A 19871-nucleotide genomic window follows, 5' to 3' on the forward strand; every position below is an offset into this window, starting at 1 on the left:
GGAATCAACTCAATGACACTTAACAAGTGCCTCTGTTTCTCCATTTTTAAAAGAAAGGGAGGGATTGAGTTAGATGAGCAACTTTAATAGTGTGTTCCAGTCGCCTCCTTGTAGAGCAAGGAAGATGCTGATTGGCCAGTTCATTTTGCTTGGCTCACACTCACACACACACAGGGAATTTCTAATCAACATTTAAACAGTATCCCCAGGTGATTCTTATGTATACATAAAAATAAGGATTTTTTTTATTTTTTATTTTCATAACATCTCTTAGAATCACTTATGGATCCTATTGAAATGCAAATTCTCAGTATGGAAAGGTAAATTCTCAGCAGGGGGTTGAACCCTGAGCTGAACTCTGCTTCTAATATGGCATCTCCTTTTACAGTAACTTTATTTATTTTACTTCTATATACTCTTTTAGGAGTACCTGGTTGGCATAAATAGTTAGTGGTTCAAACTCACCCAGACATTTCTCAGAAGTAAGTCTCGGTGATCCACTTCTGAAAGACCTATAGGTTACAGTTTTACTGTGCACACATCCATCACAGAACTGATTCCATGGCAATTAGCAACAACAACAACACGTCTATTTGAACAAAAATGTTGTGTTGCTAAAAACGTTTTGAACATCCATTACTCTATTTTATCATTTAAGGTTCTTTTGGCTTTTACATTTCTGTAAAATCCATGGAGTACAACTAAGAGGATGATCAAAGTAAGGTTTGTTGATGTTATTACTGTTTGGTGCTGTCCAATCAATTTCAATTCATAGAAACTCTATGAACAACAGAACGGAAGACTACCGAGTCCTGTACCAGCCTCACTAGAGATGCAGTGTTGGAGCTCATTGGTGAAGACACTGTCACGTCATTTCATTGAAGAGAGTCCTCTTTTTTGCTGACCCTCTACCAAGCATGATGCAAAGTATACATGATATGAAGTCTCCCCATTCCTACTTCTAAGAAGCATTCTGGCTGTTGTTGTTAGGTGCCATCAAGTTGGTACCGACTCATAGTGACCCTATGCACAACAAAATGAAATATTGCCTGGTTCTGTGCCAACCTCACAATCATTGTTACGCTTGAGTTCATTGCTATTGCCACTGTTTCAATCCATCTTTTTTTCTCCTACCTTCCACTTAACCAAGCATCATGTCCTTCTCTAGGGACTGGTCCCTCTTGATGAATATGTTAGATGTTTGAGAGATGAATTAGACATTGAAGACCAATTTGTGCTGTATTTCCTCCAAAACAGATCAATTTGTTCTTCTCACAGTCCATGGAGCATTCAATACTCTTCGCCAATACCATAATTCAAGAACATGAATTTCTCTTCAGGTTTCACATGCATACAAGATGATTGAGAATACTGCTTACTTTAGTCTTCAAATGACATCTTTGCTCAGTAATATCTTAAAGAGTTCTTTTGCAGCAGATTTGCCCAAAGCAATACATCATTTGATTTATTTATTTTGATTTTGTTCCTTTAATTATTATCTTCATTTTGTTTTATTGGGGGGGGCGGTGAATAGGGGTAGAGAATGAGGGTTAGGTTGGGACTTTGGCTAGTTTTTCTCTAGGCCTACGACTTTATTAACTGTTTCAGTTAGGATTAGGACTAGGGTTAGTGTTAGGACTGAGAGTTGGGCAAGGGCTAGGAGTAAGACATTATACATTTTAGAGTTAAAGCTAGTTTTAAAAAAAATTCTTTCTTTCATTATTTTCTTGAAATTTATTAAATTCCCTCTTCTTCGGTAGTTCTATAACTGGATTATTCCCTCTTCTTACTTTATGTTTTTTTTGTTGTTGTTGTTGCAACTGTATCTCTGGTTCTCTCTTTTCAAGCTTATTGGTCTGTTTTGCTTTGCATGCTTCTACATGTGGGTTGAGGAGTCCTGCTATGGCACTGTGGGTTAATGAACTAGACTGCAAGGTCTGTTTGAACCGCAGTGTCAGTGATTCAAACTCATTAGCTGCTCCTCAGAAACACTACACAGGGTGGCTATGGGTTGTAACTGACTCAACGGCACTTAACAACTTATCTGGATTGAAGTCTAGGTGATATTGTCAAGAATGCTAGTCTCAATTATCTGCTGTTTTTAGTTCTCTGTCCAAAGAATTCCCTGTTGAGCTTATAAAGTTGTGCAATCCTTTCCCTACCGTCGCCTTTCATTTTGTTGGGTCCTTTATCCAGATTTACTCATCTGGTACTGGAGGGATTGAAGTGGTCAATCATTTCATCCCATTTGAATCAACAGCCAACATTCATGGAAAGTAGCAGTAAAGAAATAAAACAATGGATTGCATTGGGAAAACATGCTGCAAAAGAATCTCTTTAATGTTTTAAAAAGTATCTCACTTTGATAACTAAAGTGTCCCTGATCCAAACCACAGTCTTTTTTTTTTTTTTTAAATGTTTTATTGTGAATTATATGATAGTTTACATGGGAGAACCTTAGTCTTACATTCATTCCATCGTATATCATCTCATTGCCATGGTTCCAATCCCCTCCATGCATCATCAACCAACAAAAGGGTATATCCTAGACACCCACCCCCTACACTTCCCTCTCCCCCTCCCTCCCCATTTTTCGGCCCACAGTCCCTTTCCCTCTCTGGGTCCAAAGTCCCCAGCTGCGTCATCACTCCATGTCGTCCTCTCTGTCTCTATCTCAGGCATCTCTGTTTCTCTGGGTAGGGTCCCGCTCTCGGCTATTCTCCGTTGATGGTCCCAGAGGCCTCCACTCCTAGACTGGAGAATTAATCACTTCCTTCCTTGTTCCAAAACTTCCCCTTTTGCATTTCCAACCCTGATAATCCGTCCTGATAAGCATTATTCACTACAGTATCACGAGTTACCCATCTATATCTCCTTTCATCAGCTTCCCCCAGACAGATTGAATAGTACCTACTGGAGATTCTGCCTTCCTCCATGCTCCCTGGCATCAAATCATAGTCTTTTAAATCATGCCATATGCATGGGTTAGCTGGACAATGAAAAAGTAAGACAGAATAAGATTTGATGCACAAACTGTTGTGTTGATAAAAAATATTAACTATACTGTGGGCTGCCAGAGAAAGAATGTATCATTCTTAGAAGGAATACAACCAGAATGTGTCTTAGAAACTTTAGCTCACTTACTTTGGACACATCATCAAGAAAGAACAATTGCTAGAAAAGGGCATCTTGATTGTTGAAGCACAGGGTCAGTGAAAAGAAAGGAAACCTTCGATGAGATGGAATGGCATATTCATCATATAAATGAACTCAAGCACACCAACATTCAAAAAGATGTCACAACACAGCATTTCATTCTGTTGTACTTGAGGTCACCATGAGTCGGAGCCAACTCAATATCCACTAACAACATTAATTAGGATGAACAACAACAAAAAGTTTCTTTGAGTCTGGAACCTCTAGAAAACTGGAACTTGCTCATGTTGCTTTGTCTGGAGTAAGTTTCAGACCCAACAATGGAAGCATTCCTGAAACCATGAATGGCAACAGCAACGTTGTCCACATTCTCAATCTCATGGTCTTTCAGAGTTGAGATAACTGTGGGCTTGTTGAAGAAAAGGAAACGAAGCTGGATGAAGAACGATTCTTGTTTAACCCTAGCAAAATGTCAAGTAATCCACATAATACTTGTTAATATGAAGGTGGTTTAGAAGTTTTTATGAACTATAGTCTGTTATAAATATAAAATTACATATATCCTTTGCTATCAGATTGACTCAAACTCATACCGATCCTGTAGGACAGAATGGAACTTCCCCATAATGGTTCCAACACTGTAATCATTCTGGAGGCATACTACTGCGTCTTTTTCCCTTTGAGCACTTGGTAGATTCAAACTGCCAAAGTTTCAGTTAGCAGCCAAATGATTAACTACTATATTAAAGAAAATTCTTATCAGAAAAACGCCAACTACTTCATATAATAGTGTTAATATGAATCATAGATTAGACATTTGAAAAAACATTTCATGATAAACATAAAAATTAAATGTATTGTTTGTGAAAGGAAATAATTTTCATCAAGGATTTGCTTTGCTCTAAAGCATATTCTTTGGTACCTATGAATTCAGGAAAAAATTACTCTATTTTCATTAATAAGCATTACAAGATTTGGCTCACAAAATATTTTTCTTTATCATGTGGGCAAATTAACATTTGGAGATATAAAATGTATGTAAAACCATTAATCGCAACTGTCATTTGAAAAGCAAAAATAGATGGCAGAACATATGGGTTAAAATGTGATACAGTTGAAGAAGGACTAGTGCAAGAATCAGAGAGCTTTCTGTACACTCCTCACTAACCATTTAGTAAGCCTTTCTCAGCAATTTAGCTTATCTGATATGAGTTTCCTTATCTAGAAATGTGAAACATGTATGTAATCTCCAATTGTCTTCTGGTTTGTAAATATCATTGAGAATGTGATCAGCATGAGGGTTGTGTTTTCAAATATTTTGCAGAAAAAAAATTACTTGATGACACATTATCAAATGATTTTTATGTTCCATTATAATTAAAGCAATATATTTAATTACTAATACAGAAATTTTCAGGGAAATAAATGGTAATCTCAGTTGTAAACATTTGAGTAAAAGCACAATTCTGTAAAATTATAAAAGCACAATTATGGAAGTGCCTAGTAATAATTCTACTCTAAAATATATATATGTATATATGCATAGATAGATAGATAGGCTTCAAAAAGTTTGTGGAAAATTCCATTATCTTCGAGTTACAGTTTTCCATGAATGTTTTGAAGTCCTCTCATCTATATAGTTTTAGGAAAGTAACAATATATTCACAAATGATGCAAATTATGAAAATCTACAAATGAAAATGATTACAATTCGATATTGAAATTACTGAAATGCCTTTGTACATGTAGGTTGTAGATTTAAGATTAGCAAATTGCATCTCTCAAATTTTCTCCTTTTAAAAGAAATATCATATTAGCATAAATCCCTTCATTTATCACCAACTGTTTCCTGGATACCAAAGCAACGGAAAACATTTTAATAATAGCCCAAAGTGATTTTCCATTGCAATCTTTTTACAGGAGAGCACCCAGAATTCATTATTGTTTTAATGATGGGCCTCTTGACTCCTAACTAGGAGGAGTATTGGAATTTTCAGTGGTGTCTTGTCCACCTGGGAGGTGGCCACTGACACTATAGATCAGTTGGTAGCAGCAAGAATTGCATTGTAATGCAGAACAAATGTGGTTTGAATACATGCCCTCCAACACATTCAGCAGGGCTCTACTGCCACTTACAATTACAAAGGACAAGAGCCAGAGATACTTCAGCAGCGGGATAGCTTGACCTGAACGCTGCAGCTCATTTTGCACTGCACTTATTCAATACAGCACTGCCCTGTAATTTCCTATCGCATTGTTATCTGTTAGCCATTTACACAGTCACACCTTCATTATGTCTCCAGTTGCCAGCATTGGCTGTTTGTCACATCTATTGATTTCACTCAAACTGTAATTTACATGGATCACTTGCAACTGTCTTTTAAAAAACTGATATCCCTCTGATGGGTTGGCAAATCTCTCTGGAGTACCAGAACCATCACTGGCTGGCTGTCCAGTGGAAACCAATGTGACTTTAAACAGCCCTATTGTCATGATTACTTGACAGCCAGGCTATTCCTAAGTATCATAAATATATCAAGGTGCCATTATCACTTGAAGCCACTTGTGACAACTAACGTTTGTCACAGTTATAAAGATAGTAGTGTGTCAACTTCCTGTTTGCTGTGATAATCATCAGTAATACCTACTCATAGTGTTCCCATGTATGCCAGAGTGGAAGGTTTTCAACGGATGATTTTTCAAAAGTGCATTGCCAAGCATCTTCCAGGGTGGACCTCTTTAAAGGTTGGCCATTCAAGTCAACCTTTCAATCAGCAGGCTAGCATGTTACCCATTTGTACCATCCAGGACTCATTAATAAGAACTTAAAAAAAAAAGCAAAACCAAACTCACTGCCACCAAGTCTGTTCTGACCTATTGTTGCTGTTAAGTGCCCTCAAGTTTCTTCCGACTCATAGTGACTCTGTATAGGGTTTCTGAGAAGCAGCTGGTGAGTATGAACTGCTATCTTTGAACTACCACCTTGCAGTTCAAATTGACCTTGCAGTCTAGTGATTCTTGTACAGCACCACACTAGGACTTCATTGCTGTTGTTGTTAGGTGCCGTCAAGTCGGTACCAACTCATAGCCACCCTGTATAGGATTTCCGAGGCTTGGCTGATGAGCATGAAGACCCTGAGGGTTCAAACTGACTTTGCAGTCTGGCACATTATCCTGAAGCACCACACAAGGACTCCATTGTTGTTGTTGTTATGTGCCTTGGAGTCAGTTCCAACCCATAGCGACCCTGTACAGGGTTTCCGAGGCTGTAAATCTTTACAGGAGCAGAAAGCCTTATCTTTCTCCTGTGGAACAGCTGGCAGCTTCGAACTGATGACCCTGAGGATAGCAACCCGATTCGTAACCACTACGCTACCAGAGTTCCTTAGCAATCATACAAGATGAAGTAGGACTGCTCCTTGGGTTTCTGAGACTGTAAATCTTCACAGGAGCAGACATCTTCATCTTTCTCCTGAAGAGTGGCTGGTGGATTTGAGCAGCCAACCATGCTGTGAGCAGCCCAACACTTAATCCAACACAAAACTACTGGCTGACTAGTTGACATATAGATAAAATTACCTAATTTTTAAGGAAAGTGACAAAGAGGGAATGGTGCAAAGCAGGCTAAAATCAAACATTACATTTATCCTTTTCATTCTTATGAATATCTGTACACAGTAAAAAAGATATGACCAAGGTCAGAAACTGAAATGAAAAGAGAAGTTTCAACAGTACAATCAAAAGTAATGACCCAAGTTCATTGTATTTTTGTCATTATTAAAAAAAAAAAATCTGGCACTTTTTGAAGAGTTTTGTTGATGTTGTTTGGTGCCTTTGAGTTGTTTCCAATTCATAGAAACCTCATGTGGCATTGTGGAGCTTCCCATAAGGTATTTTAGGTTGTAGTCTTTATAGGAACAGATCTCCAGATCTTTCTCCCTAAGAGTTTCACAGATACGATTTATTCAGCTGTCAACTGATGTGGATACTAATGTTCTCTGCATTCTGCCAATGAGAAATACAAACTATAGAGGTTAAATAGTTGTCAAAGGTCTCAGAATTGGCAGATGGCATACCTGGGAATCCAGGTGGCTCTACAGTTTGTCCTCTCAACCAGGATGTTGAGCTGCCTTTTTGAATTGTGAACTGTACAAGTTTGCTTCCTGATCCAATCTGTGACATTTTCAATTACCTCATATGCATGTGAAAGTTGGACAATGAATAAGGAAGACCTTCGAAGAAGGTCTTTTAGCTTCAACTCATGCGTTACTCACTTTGTCTTCAACTATCTTCATCATATTTTTGCCAACCTTCCCCTTACTGTTTATTGCCTGTCACGTGAATTAACATGTGTATACCTCTAGGTGTGATGCTGTAGGATAAGCACTGGACTGTGAACTACAAGGTTGGTGGGTCAAGCCCACCAGCTGCTCCTTGAAAACCCTACACAGGGTTGCTGTGAGTCCAAACTGACTCAAAGACACTTAATAACAACAATCCTCTAAGTCAGTGAATTAGTCTCCTTTCCTCCCACCCCTGATTATCATCAACGTAAGTTTCTTTTAGCATGAAAATCTTTTTTAATTTTTACAAATCTTAAAAACTCTTCTCACCTTCACCATCGTCATGTTTTGAGGAAATTTCCAGAAGAGAAAATAATGGTTCAGATGGTCAAAACTGTTCATTGGCACTTGTGTGAACTTCTGCCACGAGTAAGTTTCTTAGATCATAGTCCAATTAATAAATAATTTGGCTGGGCACTAAAATTAATAAGAAGGCACAGGAATCAATACCTGAAGGTATAAGCTAAAGAACTTGCTGAGTCCTAGAAGGGTACTGTCCTTCCCAGAAGATGTTGCAGGAAACCTTAACATCTCTAGGAGCAATTATGAATTAGAAGAAACAGAATTATGACCAAGGGGGAAAAAAAGGACAGAATTAGGCTGACAAAGAAGAGCTTCATTGCAAGAAGAATTTGATGAGTTTTATTCATTTTTCATTTTCTTGTTTTAACAAGAGCAGGTCATCATGTGTTCATCTGCTGTTTCTGCAAAGAGCGGTTTTTGCTTTAATCTTATGTCCTGAATCAAGGTACTGGGAACTGGAAATGGTTAACATACTTGACTACTACCCAAAAAGCTGGAAGTTTAGGTCCATCCAGAGGCACCTGGGAAGAATGGCTTAGTAATCTACTTTCAAAAAATCAGCCCTTGAAAACCCTGCAAACCATGGTTCTACTCTGCCACACATGGGGTCTCCATGAATCATAATTGACTTGACAGCAACTGAACCAGATCTGCTGCATGTATATTTGCCTTCTGGAGTCTATGCGGGAGGAAGATGAGGCTGTCTGATCCCTTAAATATTTACAGTCTTGGAAACCCTAGGGACGACAGTTGGACTCTGTCCTATAGGATCCTTATGAGTGGGAATCAACTCAATGGCACTTGGGTCTGGAGTCCGTGATCATTTCCTTTCCTAGTTTGATTTCTGATTCCTATTTGCATTTTACTTCAATATCTCTTTTGCAATGGAGGTAGGTGCTGCTGTTTACTTTATGGTGCTGGATAGGGAAAAGGGTTATTTTTTATATGACCCTAAGAACAGGAGTTCTGTATGTTTCTAGGGTTTGTTGAGTAAGAGAGTAACATTACATTTCATGGTATTTAGATAATGGCCTTAATGTGCATGTTGAATTGAAAGATGACAGCCTAGCTAGCTGTCTGAGGAAGCAATTTTGACACCTATTGCTCACAAGAATCTTCTCTAATCGAATTACATTTCCGATCCCCTTAGTTACCGGATAATGTTGTGTTTTGTTGCTGTTGTTGTTTTGTCTTATAATTAAACCTCCTGTTGAGTTTGCCCATTGTGATTACTTACTTTACTCATATTCCCAAACCTGCTGCCATCAAGCAAATTCCAAATCATAGTGACCCTACATAGGGTTTGGTTGTTGACTATCGGTTAAGTGCCGTCAAATCGGTTTCGGACTCATAGTCACCCTGTATAGGGATTCTAAAGAATGTCAGATAGGTTAGAACCACCAGTCTTGTGGTTAGCAGCGCAGAGCTAATGCTATATAGCACAAGGCTGTAAATCTTTGTGGAAACAGAAAGCCTTATCTTTCTCCCTCAGTATGACTGGGAGATTTGAACTGCCTATCTTGGAGTCCTGGTGTGGCACTGTGGGTTAATTCGAGCCAGACTGCAAAGCTTTTTGAACTGCAGGGTCGGCAGTTCAAGCTTACCAGCTGTTCCTCAGAAATCCTATATAGGGTCACTATGGGTCAGAACCGACTCGACGGCCCTTCACAACAACAACAACAATCTTGCAGTTAGCAGTCCAGAGCTTATCCTATAGTGCCACCAGGGATCCTTTGAGGTACAAAAAGAAAAGGCAAAGGGGAAGGACCTTTAATTTTGGCTTTTTAGCAATCACAAAAGGAACCATGCCAGACAGAGGTCATGGGACAGAAGTATAAACTACTTTAGGTGAAAATAGTAATTCAGAGTCATCTGACTCTCTTCAGTTTTTATCCACATTCAGGAGCCTATAAAGAAGCTACTTGTTTATGCCTCCTATGATTCCTCTTCCTGCCAGGACCAAATGTGTGGGATTATAATGCAAACTGTCCTTTTTATGTTTTTAAGGTTGCCATGAATGGCCAAAAGATCTTCATTCAAACCATGTGAAGCATGTGACAATGAGCTGTCATTTCCTTCCATGTAACTGTTGGAAACATTGGTCAGAAAAATATATGTTAAGTGAAGCTTTCCAGTTTCTTAATGTACACACAATCTATGATTTCAATAATGGAAGAACCAAGGAAGCCAGAGGAAGAAATGGAGTCTTTAGACTTTAAGCACAAGGTAGGAAATTAAAATAAATTCATTACATCAGTCTCCCCTAGTTTAAACAACAGAGATAGACCCCTAACAAGCTTATATCCCTTCCTTTCAATTTACTGCATTGATTAATATCCTAAACCATCAATTCCGTCTGGGTTTTGTTTTGTTTTTTTTCCTTTCTTCATGATGCCAGACAATACTCTGGGGATACGACATTCTTTCATTTTGAAAATCACTGGTCCCAAGAGAAGATTTGGATTTTTTTTTTTTTTTTTAAATTAACTCTTTGAACTGTAGTAGTAAAGGACACAAATCTAGGATAGGGTGCGCAATAATGTAGTTTTAAATAATGGTAATTCTTTAATAGTCCAGAAAATATTAAGGTTTCAGATTTCAGACTCTAGCAACCAAAGGCATTTTAAATGTAAATGTAAGTAATTGAATCTAGCTAGAGTGTTTAAAGGGATTATTTCAGGTCATTATTTCTCATAGCCAACACAAATATTTAGTAGTAAAATACCATACTTTATCAAAAGGTCACAGAAATCATAAAGAGCTGATTCCGAACATTGTTCCTGCAGTTAACCAACTGGTCTACTAACCAGTGCAGGGAATATCCTGAAACTAGTAGAATGAAATGGAACCAGGTATGATAATTAGCATAGAGAAAAGATTGATTACTCAGGGTCACCCAAATTGCATAGTAGATGAAACTTCTGATGCCTGAAAGATACATGGCAAACCTAGACCATTAGCTACCCTGAGTTTTTTGTATCTCAAAGACAATCTTAATTTTGAATGCGTTTTCCTGGTTGTAGGTCAGTCAGTGATTAAAATCCACGCACAATGTGTAGAAAGAAAACAATAACATATTTTGTGATGTTTGCATTTCAAAGATTACAAAGTAGTTTGCAAACAGTTTTCTATGTGATATTCAAAGCAATTCTTTGGTATTGTTTTAAGCCATTTTACAGATGAGGCTCAGGAAGTTTCACTGACTTTCATTAAGACCAGACACAAAGAATGTATATAAGCAGAATTTGAAGCCCCATCTTGTGATTATGCATTTAGGGAATTTTTTTCTCTATCTGTATTTTCCAAACAATGTCCCTGAAAGCGGTAACATAGAAATCAAATACGTCTTCTCTTGTACACAATGTACACGGACAAATTAAAATGTGTTAATATGTGGGATACCAAGCATCAAGCAAGAAAGAAAATTCAGAATCTCAAAACTGTTGACCTATGAACTCTTTTTTTTAACCACAATCAATATCACAGTCATCTCTGGAGACACTTCGTATTTTATCTACACTATGTTCACATTAATAAACTGATACCTATATTATATATTTGATATTCCCACACCAGAGGCATGCCTAAAGGAAAAATGCATGAAGGAAAAATTATTCTAGCAAGAAACCTCCTATAAAGAGTATTTTCACATTAAAAACTCTTTTCTGCTCCTTAGACCTCTCTGCTGCCCCTCCCCCTCCTCACAAGCTACTTTGATACCATTCAAGGAGAATCTGAATATGAATGCGTTTGGCATAGCAAATGTTATCTCAATGTATTATTTTCTTTTTAGTACTTTCAAGTCCCATGTGCAAGTTCTTTGATGTGAGTTATTTAAATTTAAGAACAATGGATGAAGATGAAAGAGTAAAAAATCCCTCTTGTGCTATTTCTTTGTTTGTGAAAAGTAATAATTCAGTGTCACATGTGATGATATAGTGAGTCAGCAAGCATAAATGTCTCCAGGGAAGACTTTGTTCTGCTATTTTTTTCCACCTAGTAGAAATAGTCGGATAGCAGGTGGGGGATATTAACTAAAATTCTGATTCTAAATAAGCCATGCTCATTTCTGTGGGTGTTCTGTTTGTTTTTAGAAATCCATGAGAAGTCAACTTAACTACACTTTTAAAGTTAACTGTCTGGAAATTCACACATTGCAATGCATAAAGAAGAGAAGTCATTGTAAATTGGCACTAAATATTGATACTCTTGAGCAAAGAATAATGGTTCATGTGTTTAGGAAAACCAAGACATCCAGTGGAGAACACTGAGGATTGAGAAGGACTTGAATTTTGGTTTAAAAGATGAAATCTGTGCGACTATGGGTTGTGGTTTAGACCTCAGGTTCCCCTTTTAACAGCCCAACCCAGAGGTCAGGAAAAACTATACTATTTAGAGGCATTTTTCAGCTATTGATTCTAAGGAATTTCAGATACATCGTCTTTTTTTGTGTGCAACATTCTTTCTGTGTCTCTTCTGCCACAATCTAACAAGATAGCATGGCCTTGTGGATTAATGTGCCGCAAGGTTGGTGGTTCAAATTTGCCATCAGCTCCTCAGAAACCCTATACAGTGTAGCTATGAGTAGGAACTGACTCCACAGCACTTAACAACAATAACAACAACAAACACTTAAAGGGAGTCCTGGTGTGGTGCTGTAGGATAAGCACTGGACCTCAAGGTCAGTTTGAACTGCAAGGTTGGCAGGTCAAACCCACCAGCTGCTCCTCAGAAACCCTATACAGGGTTGCTGTGGTGCTGTGGGATAAATTGACCTCAAGGTCAGTTTGAACTGCAAAGTTGGTGGTTCAAGCTCACCAGCTGCTCCTTGGAAACCCCACTCAGGGTCGCTATGAGATAGAACCAACTCAATGCCATTTAATAACAACAGCAACCAAAAGCTTTAATCACTGTTTAATATATTTTCATCTCTCTCCAAAAAAAGACCTAAGGAAATTCCCAAAATCAGCTAGTCTCAGATTCTAGAATAAGAAATAAATAAATACAATAACAGAATCTAGTAGCTAAAAGCACAGGGTACAACTTTAGAATGACCCGAATTTGAATCCTGACATTGCCGCTAAGAAGATACATAATTTTGGGTAAATTTATTAAATACTGTATGCCTTGTTGTTGTTGGTAAGTGCCACAGAGTTGGTTCTGACTCACAGAGACCCCATATAGGGTTTCTGAGGAGCAGCTGGCGGGTTTGAACTACCAATCTTGTGGTTCACAGTCCAGTCCTGATCTTACAGCATCACACCAGGAGTCTTATATATATGCCTTGGTTTCCTCGTATTTTAGGAAAATAAAAATATTAACAATAATAATGAGATTCTGTATAAATGTAGGCTTGCTGTTGTTGTGAAGTGCTGTCGAGTTGGTTCTGGCTCATAATGACCCTTTATAGGGTTTTCAAGGAGTGGCTGGTATGGCGCTGTAGGATAAGCACTGGACTGCAAGGTCGGTTTGAACTGTAAGGTGGGTAGTTCAAACTCACCAGTTACTGGTGGGTTTAAAAAGTAGCGAACAAATGTTAAAGATTATTACTGATCATTAAAATCTTTATGACAGTCTGTGCTCCACATATATAGGAGCCTGATGGCATAGTGAGTTACACATTGGGCTGCTAACCCCAAAGTCAAAAGTTCAAGTCCACCACCCACTCCTTCCGAGAAAGAGGAGGCTTTCTGCTCCCATAAATATTTACAGCCTTGGTAACCTTAACTCGCTATGAAATGGAATTGACTTAGATGGTAGTGGGTGAGTCGGTGTTCATATATAATGCACTATGTATGCTATATGGCTTCTTGGTGTGGTTCTCTGGAGGATAAGCACTGGACTGCTAACAGCAAGACTGGTGTTTCAAACCCACCAGCCATTCCTTGAAAGCCCCATACAAGATCACTATGAGTCAGAACTGGCTCTATGACAGTAACAATACCGACATATGTAATATATTACACTATTTATATAGAATATTGTCGCAGTTTGGTTGTTAAGTGTCATCCAGTTGGTTCCGACTAATAGGGACCCCTGATAGGATTTCTGTGGAGTCGCTGGTGGGTTTGAACCTTGTGGTTAGCAGCCCAATACTTTGACTATAGTGCCATATATGGATAAGTCAAAAGTATTGATAAAAAAAAATCATTGAAACTTTTGTTCAACAAAAATACCAAAAAGTGAAGCTCTTGATTCTTGACACATCCTTCATCTATGTAGACACACTTCTGAAGCAGTGTTTCCATCTCTCTAAACTCTCCCCAAAAGCACTCTGCCCTCTTTGATTGATAGCACACCAAAATGGCAGATTGGATATCTTCTATGTTCTTAGTAATGCTGTTTGAGTTATGGAAACAGAAAGAAGTCTGAAAGAGCAAAATCAGGGCTGGAAGGTGGATAGCCTAGGGTTTCCCAATGAAATTTTCATAGGACAGACCTAAAGAATGAGCAGGTGCATTCTTACCATAGAAAAGCATTCCTCAGCACAACTTTCCTGGTCTGTTTCTCACATATGCAGTTTCAGTTTTCTTAAAGTTTCACAATGAACCTCTGTGATCATCCTGTGTTCTGTGAGAAAATCTTACAAGGTTCTCTGTTTGGAATCTCAAAAAACAGTCACTATAATCTTCAAAGCTGATCTCTCTGCCTTGCATTTACCTAGCTCAGCAGATCCTCTTGAAAGTCACCCTTAGATTGCAACTTTTTTTCTTCTTCAAGGCACCATAACAAGCCTGGTGTGGTGCTGTAAGATAAGCAGGGGACTGCTAGCCATAAGGTTGGTGGTTAAAACCTACCAGCTACTCAATGGAAACTCGATGCAGAGTTGCTATGAATCAGAACTGACTCGATGGCACTTAACAACAACAACAATGCATCTGTCAGCTATCCACTGATCACAGAGTCATGTTTAAGCATATTTGGAGTAAACCATGCATGTGTGAACTAGAACCCTAATAGCAGTGTGCTTCGAGGTATCCTCATATGACAGTAGTGAACTCAAAAGAGACTTGGTCTTGTCCTGCTCATTCTGATGGTCTATGGGGAATGTAAACCTTAAATACATAAACAAAAATGTTGTTGGTAAGTGCCATAGAGTCTGTTCAGACTCATAGAGACCCTGTATAGGGTTTCTGAGGAGCAATTGGTGAGTTTGAACCACCGAAATAGCTCAAAATGACCTTGCAGTCCAGCTCATCACCATGCAGTGCCACAACATACCCATAACATTACAGTACTGATAAGAGTGATAATACAGAAACATAAAGTCCTATGAATGAGTACAACAGGCGAGAACCAATGTGGCCTTTTTGAAAGACACTTCTTCAAGGCACAAATATTTAAATGTAAAGACACTTTGCAGAGGCCACCCAACTTCCCTCTAGTCTAGTGATAATGTTTATTTTTCTCAGCTCTCCAATTGATATGCCAATGTCGAATTTCATTGTCAATTGTCATTGTCTCCAAGTCAATACTAGGCCCTCCTAGGAATCTTATTCCTAGTTCCTTGTTCAGTTGGCAGAGCAGGAAATGAGCGGAAACTAGCTTCAGACGCACATCAGTAATATCTTCTGATGGACAATAGTGTTGCAATCGGCTCCCAATCCTAACGTCATTTTCAACATCTGTTCTGCATTTCAGACTGCCAAAAAGCACTGCCGTGATTTAAGAAACAAACAAAAACAAAGAGGATGACAGGAAGAATGGAAGATTATAAAAAATGCTCACGTTAAGTCCTGTCTAGAATGTTACAAAGAAGCTCTGGTAGCTAGTGGTTGTGAATCGGGCTGCTCACCTTAAGGTCAGCAGTTCAAAAACACCAGCTGTTCCGCGGGAGAAAGATGAGGCTTTCTGCTCCCATAGAGATTTACAGCCTCGGAAACCGTATACAGGGCGCTATGAGTCAGAACCGACGCCACGGCACATAACAACAACAGAATGTTACAATGCTTTCTCTTAGAGACCACTGTTAAATTATTTGTAATGAACTCTTCTTTCAAAGTCTATCCTCCTTTGATAAACAATTGTTCTGGTGTTGTGTTATCACTTTTGCTTGTCCACTATGCATTATTTTATGCACACAAATAAAATGGGGAATAACATATCTCTGCTAAAATATTTGTTAAAAAATTTTTAAAAATAATAAGTTAAGTAAATTACAAGGTAATATTTGGCTAATATATTGATTTTCACGATGGAATTAAGGGCACACAACAAAACAACTACTTGAAAATCAGGATCTAAACTAGGCATCAAAATCTAGGGTTCAATTTTGTCCCCCAAACACACCAAAATAGAAATATAACCTAAACTCTGAGTCAGAAATTTTGTTCTCTGGCTATCCTATGTATTCTCCTAATATAACTAATGGTTGTATATTCAATTCTCAAAGTCAGAATCTTTGCTTTATGGTATGATATGAACATGCAGGGAGTCACTGAAAATTACTAATAACCTTGCTTGTGACTCTCCATTTGTTTTTGGTGGTTGGCTAACATATCTTTCCTTAGTAACTCCACTCTGAGTTAAGTTTTCTGGAAAACATGTAAGTAGGGCATATTTGGATTACTGCAGGAATAAAACTCAAATATTTCACCGGCAGAGACTTACATAGTTGCATTGTGAGATATATTTATGCTTTCAAATATCTTTTGTAATATAAAGAACAAGCTAGCCTTCTATGTATGTTTTCAAGGTTCACTAGCAATTTTCTGAAGAATTAGCTATGTTTTCAGTGGAATGAATATGTTGAACGTAATTCTGAAGGGGCAGGGAGTTCTTGTTTGACTGTACTCTGCTATCTAATGGAGCCAGACAGTTCAAATGTTATTAAAGGAAAATATCTCAGTCTTATCTTTCTGCAGTCCTGGTGTGGCGCTATATAGGATAAGCACTGTACTGCTAATCGCGAGGTTGGAAGTTCAAACCCACCAGACACTCCTCAGAAACCTTATTCTGGGTTGCTATGAGTCAGAACTTACTTGGCGTCACTTAACAACATCTCTTTGAGGCCTACCTGAAATATATTTGCTCACTTTTTCAAAGTTTATTTACTATATTTAAGATACCTTTATATAGAGATTAATAATGCGCTGGATGGCAAAGTCTGTTTGAACCGCAAGGTCAGTAGTTCAAGCTCACCAGCCATTCCTCGGAAACCCTATACAGGGTCACTATGGGTCGGAACCGACTCGATGGCACTTAAAACAACAACAGTCACTGATTGCTTCGCAGATATGAATCAATCTGTGAGATAGCTACTACTGTTATCACCATTTCACAGATGAGGAAACTGAGGCATACTTTAGATTGCTTGTCTAAAGTTGGAGCAAGAGAGCTGGGTTTTGAAATAGACTGCTCTTGTTTTTTCATCCATAAAACAACAACAACAAAAAAACTATGATATGATATATCAACTTACTACAAAGCAGCACATGTGAGCATCCCTATTGCTGACAATGTTCCCTAATGGGGATATATTTTCTTATGTAAGAATACCCACTGCCGTCTCATCCATTCAGACTCACAATAACCTGTAGCAAAAGTATATGAAACTGTTTAGGCCAATGAAGAGTTTGAAATGTGAACCTAAAGATATTGAACAATAAAAATACTTGTGTACCATTTTCATAGCAACATATTAATGTTTACTAATGGACTTTAGAGTAGATTGTTTTCAAACCATGACTATTCTAATTAATAGCTCCCTTATCAAGTTCATAGTGGTTACGAGTCAGGTTGCTAACCTCAAGCTCCAGTTTGGAACTACCAGCGGGCCCGTGGGTGAAAGCTGAGACTTTCTGCTCCTGTAAAGATTTAAAGGCTTGGAAGCCCTATGCAGGGTCTCAGTGAGTCAGAATTGACTCCACAGTGCATAATCATCACCACCATATCAAGACCACTCCCATCTAGTCAATGTTCACACCTCTGGTAGCGTAGTGGTTATGAATTGGGCTGAGAACCACAAGGTCAGCAGTTCGAAACTACCAGCTGGCTGTTCTGCCGGAGAAAGATGAGGCTTTCTGCTCCCGTAAAGATTTACAGCCTCGGAAACCCTGTACAGGTTCGCTATGAGTCAAAACCGACTCCACGGCACATAACAACAACAACAAACCTCCTAAAGACAAAACAGAATTGTCCCAGAAGTTTCTCATAGGCTTTGCATAAGCAGACTGCCACATCTCTTTCTTCTCTTTCCCCTTCAGCTGGTGGGTTCAAACCATTTTGTTTAGCTGTTGTTGTTGTCAAGTGCTGTCGAGTCAATTCCAACCCATAGTTACCCTCTATAGGGTTTCCAAGGAGCAGCTGGTGAGCTTGAACCACCGACGTTGCAGTTCAACCAGCTTTGCAGTCTGGCGCATTAATCCACAGTGCCATACCAGGACGAGTGCTTTTACGTTACCTACTCTAGTACAACTGTATCCCCAGATATCCTAATTAATAGTGTATGTGATATAAATAAAAACTGCAATGGTGATTTCTGGATTATTTCCCTTTTTTGTATCAGTGATAGATTTTTAGGGTTCCATAAGTATGGAGTCCTGGTGTGGCGCTGTGGGCTAATGCGTCAGACTGTGAAAGTCCTTTGAACTGCAAAGTCAGTGGTTCAAGCTCACCAGCTGCTCCTTGAAAACCCTACACAGGGTCGCTATGGGTCGGAATCAACTCGATGGCACTTAACAACAACAGTAAGTACAATCGCTAACCATAGGGTATCCTTGAAAAAAATATGCGGAACTATTCAATCTGCCATCCACCTCTTGCAAACCTTACTTTCTTTCATCCAAATGCTTGTTACCTTTGGCAAGAAAACTAAAAGATGAAAGAAAGCCCTCTTTACCTTTTATTTCATTATTCCCTAAATAAAGTGACAAACTCTGAAATCCCTGTCTTTTAAAAATCAGACTCAGATACTATAATACCTCTGTTTTTATACAGTATTTTTCTTTTGCCAGGGGAACAACCAAGTGATATAAAGCAAAAAAAATAATAAACGAAAACAAGCAACAAGAAACATACAGTCTCTGAAAAATGAATACCCCTAAACAGGCTGTCTCCTAGGGAATTGCAAATCTTAATCCCTTTCTGCGCAACTGTGGTCTTCGTATTTCTTTTAGAGATATTCCCCCTCGAAACAGTGAGCATTATAATGAATTAACTAGTTAAAAACTATTTGGTTGGAGAAAATAGTCACTGCATCTTTCTGAGAGTGGAGAAACCTAACGTTCTGTTCATATAGTCTATAGCAGAAAGCCTTGAAATCCCAGTGGGAGCATCCTTCCTTGTAAACTGCCCCCTTAGGCTGCTCCCAGATAAACTGGCAGTGTGTTTTTATTCCCTACAGTGCAGTCTCCTTGTCTTTCTATCAGGTTTTAGGCATATCCGTCAGTCCAAATGGGAGCTGAGTTTGCAAGCTGACAAGGGTTGGAAAGGGCTGGTGGTGCTGATGTCAGAGCCAGAAGACAGTTGTGATTGGATCTAATTAGACTTTGCAGCAGCAAATAGACAAGCTCCCTGCGTGATTGGCTTCAAAGTGGCTGGTGCCAAACAACTAGCAGAGGTGCAAAAGTAGAACCCCTGCATTTATAGCCCAGATAAAGAGAGACAGACCCAGCCAGAGCTACAGGAGAGCGCTTCAGTCGCGCGGGTCCGTACCTTCGCACAGTTCCTCCAGCGGATGGAACATTTAAGCATTCCGGCTCAGATCAGAGCTGCTCAGCCCAGCTGAAAACAAGTGACAGAGAACAATTAGAGAGCGAGCCAGCGAGAGTGTGTGTATGTGCGCGCGCTCTCGTGCTCCGTCCTAAAAAGTGAACCACACTCCCTGATTTGCAAAAGCAGAGGCATTAGCGGCTGCAGCGGCGACGGCAAGAGCAAGAAAGGTGAAATTATTTAAGAAAGAGCGCCCGTGTTCTATTTATTGAATCTCAGCCATGGCATCTGTCTTGGGGAACAACCGAGGGTCTGGAGGACTAAGTAGTCAACTAAAATGCAAGTCCAAAAGGAGGAGGAGGAGAAGATCAAAGAGGAAGGGTAAGGATCCACTCTTTCTATACCTTGCCTGCCTGC

General features: G+C 38.9%; 1 protein-coding gene across 1 annotated transcript in view; it reads left to right on the top strand.

Annotated features, from left to right (window-relative positions):
• Positions 1 to 19616, top strand: part of LOC102836151 (14-3-3 protein beta/alpha-like) — a 132377-nt gene extending 112761 nt beyond the window's left edge. Inside the window, exons 2-3 of the mRNA XM_006874422.1 lie at positions 18864 to 18939; positions 19411 to 19616. Of these exons, the coding sequence (XP_006874484.1) occupies positions 18864 to 18939; positions 19411 to 19616 (282 nt within the window). The remainder of the gene's footprint in view (positions 1 to 18863; positions 18940 to 19410) is intronic.
• Positions 19617 to 19871: the final 255 nt, after the last annotated feature.

The sequence above is a fragment of the Chrysochloris asiatica genome, unplaced genomic scaffold (assembly GCF_000296735.1).
Source record: "Chrysochloris asiatica unplaced genomic scaffold, ChrAsi1.0 scaffold00276, whole genome shotgun sequence".
Lineage (NCBI taxonomy): Eukaryota > Metazoa > Chordata > Mammalia > Afrosoricida > Chrysochloridae > Chrysochloris > Chrysochloris asiatica.